The following is a 3,312-nucleotide window of genomic DNA, read 5'->3' on the forward strand; positions in this document are numbered from 1 at the left end:
TTAGCAGTCAAGTGCCTTAGCCACTTTGCTACCAGAGCTCCCGATGTTAATTATATTGTACAATAATTTCTACACTCTGTTGGATCACCTTTCTTTGGGATGGGCACAAATATGGATCTCTTCCAGTCAGTTGGCCAGGTAGCTGTCTTCCAAATTTCTTGGCTTCAATGAGTGAACACTTCTAGTGTTGCATACATTTGTTGAAACATCTCAATCAGTATTCTGTCACGTTCTGGAGTCCGTTTTTCTCTTATTTTCCTCAGAAGACCTAATGGTAGCACATTTTATCTGTGAGCCCCTTTATAAAACTCACAAGCTATGGCCTCTGCCCAGTAAACTTCATTGTCCACTGGACTTAAATTACTCCAAGAGGAAAAATCTGGGACCTGAAGGATCTCTCCTGCATATTTTAGGCTGATATCTTTAAGGCCAAAGGTCTTGCAATAATAATTCCCACTTGGATAATGACATGGGGGTGGAAGTATTTAAATCCATTATTTAAAACAGACTGACTTGTTGTTCTCATCTCATCTCATTTGTCAAGTTAGCAAAGAGAAATAATTAAGATCTGGGTGGTCAAACTGTAGTCCATGGGCCAAATGCAACCTGTCTCCTGTTTTTGTAAATAAAGTTATGTTGGAACACAACTGAGCTTATTCATTTAGAAATTATTATGGCTGCTTTTGTGCTGCAGTGGCAGAGTTCAGTAGTTCCAAAAGAGACTGAATGGTCCATAAAACCCCAAATAATTACTACATGGCCATTTATAGAAAAGTTTCCTGACTTCTGACATAGGGACCATAAAACCTGTTCTCATCTTGTACATGATAGTATAGGATAGGATTTTCTTATCATTGCAGCAGATTTCTGTGACCATAGGAACAATTCCCTGTGCCTTAAGAATCCTTGGAATTGTGTTCTATGATAAGGCTTAAATCCATTTATGCAATGTAATTGAATTGATTTGAATTAAATTTCTTTCTCTGCAGAGAGATCTCTCAGAATGATGTTTTGGAAGTGATAGAGGCGGATGTGTTCTCCAACCTCCCGAAGTTACATGAAATGTAAGCAAGAAAGAGGTGGAGTCTGTTCAGGACTGTTTTGGAAAGCAGCCTTAAAGTTGTCTTATCTTCCTGGGAGGCTCCTACCCTACTCTGTCTTCAGATTCCAAGACCTTCTCTCTTTTCATCTGTCACCATTGGCCAAAATACACCATAATATGTCTTTGCCTGGTGACCCAGCCACCAGCCCTGCTCCGTCCCTTTTAGAGATTTTTGCTGAGTAAATCCATGAACCTTGTCCTGAGACTGTGAATGAATACCTCCATCCTATCCTCTCATCCAAAATTATTCCATAACCAATACCCAGAATAAGTCCACATGATGTAGTTGGAGTTGGCTAGACCTAGTTTTAATATGGCTGTTGTTGTTGTTATGTGCTGTTCAGTCAGACCAACTCATAGCGACCCCTCCTTGGGTTTCCAAGGCAGTATCACTACAGAAGTAGATTGCCCAACCTTTCTTCCAAGGAGTGGCTGGTGGGTTTGAACCTCCAGCCTTCTGGTTAGCAGTCAAGTGCCTTAGGCACTATGCCACCAGAGCTCCCTTAATTTGGCTAGTCTATGCCATATATTCACTATGAAATTTTGGCCAAGACCTTTCCTTAAAAACTGAAACATTTCCTTAAAAAACTGAAAATAGAAATACCATTTGAACCAGCAATTCCATTACTAGCAATATATCCTAAAGAAGTGAGAGACAGGACATGAACAGACATATGCACACCCATGGTCACTGCAAAACAATTCACTATAGCAAAGAGATGGAAACAACCTAAATGCCCATCAACAGATGAAAGGATAATCAAATTATGGTACATTCACACGATGGAATACTAAGCTACATTAAAGAACAATGAAGAACACATGAATCATCTCACAAAGTGGATGAAGCTGGAGGACATCATACTGAGTGAAATAAGTCAGTCACAGAAGGACAAATATTGTGTGAGTTCATTACTGTAAAAAATCAAGAAAGGGCTTGCTTAGGGAAGGGAACTCACTTTGTAAGTTACCAGGGAGAACAACCTGGTCTGCCAACTCAGGACCATAGTATTGGGGGACACTAGGCTCAATTGGCACAACATAATACATAAAAATCTTGTTCCACAACCTACTTTGGTGAGTAGCGACTTGCGTCTTAAAAGCTTTTGAGCGGCCATCTAAGATACAGCTAATGGTCTCCTCTCATCTAAAGCAAAGAAGAGTGAAGAAAACAAAGGGCATTTGGAAGCAATCAGCCCCTGGCTCAGATGGACCTCAAGACTAGAAGAGCTAGATGGTGCCCAGCTACCAATGCTGACCACTTGGGAAGGATCAAAACTGGAGATCCTGGAGAGAGTGGGAGGGAAAACATGGAACAAAATTCAAAAACACAATAACGACCAGAATTACTGGTCAGATGGTGTCTGGTGGAACCCCCAACACTGCGGCCCTGGGATCCACTTCAGGCCTGGGGTAAGACTCACTCCCAGGGGCTGGCTATCAGCTCAACAATAGTAAGACTTACATGCAGAACACTTAACCCAGGGCGATGCACCCACCTACTCTATGGTGATACAGCCCTTGGAGCAGTCAGCCATGGGGCACCAGAGAAGCAGCACTCACATGAAGTGAAAGCTGGACACACAGAAGTGTATAACTAAGAAGGGCACAGGGATGGGGGGGGGTCACAGGAAAGGGAGAAGAGAAGAGTGGGTTAGGATTGGGAGTGGTAATCAGGGAGTGAAACCAAATGTACACAAACTGTTGCATGTGAAACAAATTCTGCTCTGTAAATTTGCACCCAAAGCACAACAAAATAAAAAAGAAAGAAACTTTGGCCAAGATACATAACCATTCTGAGGCCTAGTTTTCTTATTTGTAAAACTGGAATGATAAAACGATACACTTCATAGGATTACTGTGAGGAATAAATTAGATGATAATTGTAAATTAGATCTAATATATCAACTGGCATAGAGTAAGAATGCCATTAATGATCCTTTGTTCCTCTACCACTCGAACCAAATTTACTATCTTTTGTTGATGTTCTGGTTTTATTTACATGTCAATATTCATACAATGTATCATGAGATCCATATTTATATTGATATTCTATATTTATATTCTATTTATATTCTATAATTAAATTAATTTGTAGAATCATAGAGTGTCAATGCCACAAGAGACTTTAAGACTATATGGTCCAGCACTTCCCAAAGTATGTTCTGTGGATCACTAGGCACTCAGGAAATTATTGTTGTTGTTGTTAT

The 3,312-nt window shown here is 40.3% G+C and overlaps 1 protein-coding gene across 1 annotated transcript in view; it reads left to right on the plus strand.

Moving 5' to 3' along the window:
* FSHR (follicle stimulating hormone receptor) overlaps window positions 1–3,312 on the plus strand; it is a 385,534-nt gene that overhangs the window by 304,608 nt on the left and 77,614 nt on the right. The window contains exon 3 of the mRNA XM_007953991.2: window positions 990–1,064. Within this exon, the coding sequence (XP_007952182.1) occupies window positions 990–1,064 (75 nt within the window). The remainder of the gene's footprint in view (window positions 1–989; window positions 1,065–3,312) is intronic.

The sequence above is a fragment of the Orycteropus afer genome, unplaced genomic scaffold (genome assembly GCF_000298275.1).
Source record: "Orycteropus afer afer isolate SDZICR_OR568_19922 unplaced genomic scaffold, OryAfe1.0 scaffold00423, whole genome shotgun sequence".
NCBI classification, from domain to species: domain Eukaryota; kingdom Metazoa; phylum Chordata; class Mammalia; order Tubulidentata; family Orycteropodidae; genus Orycteropus; species Orycteropus afer.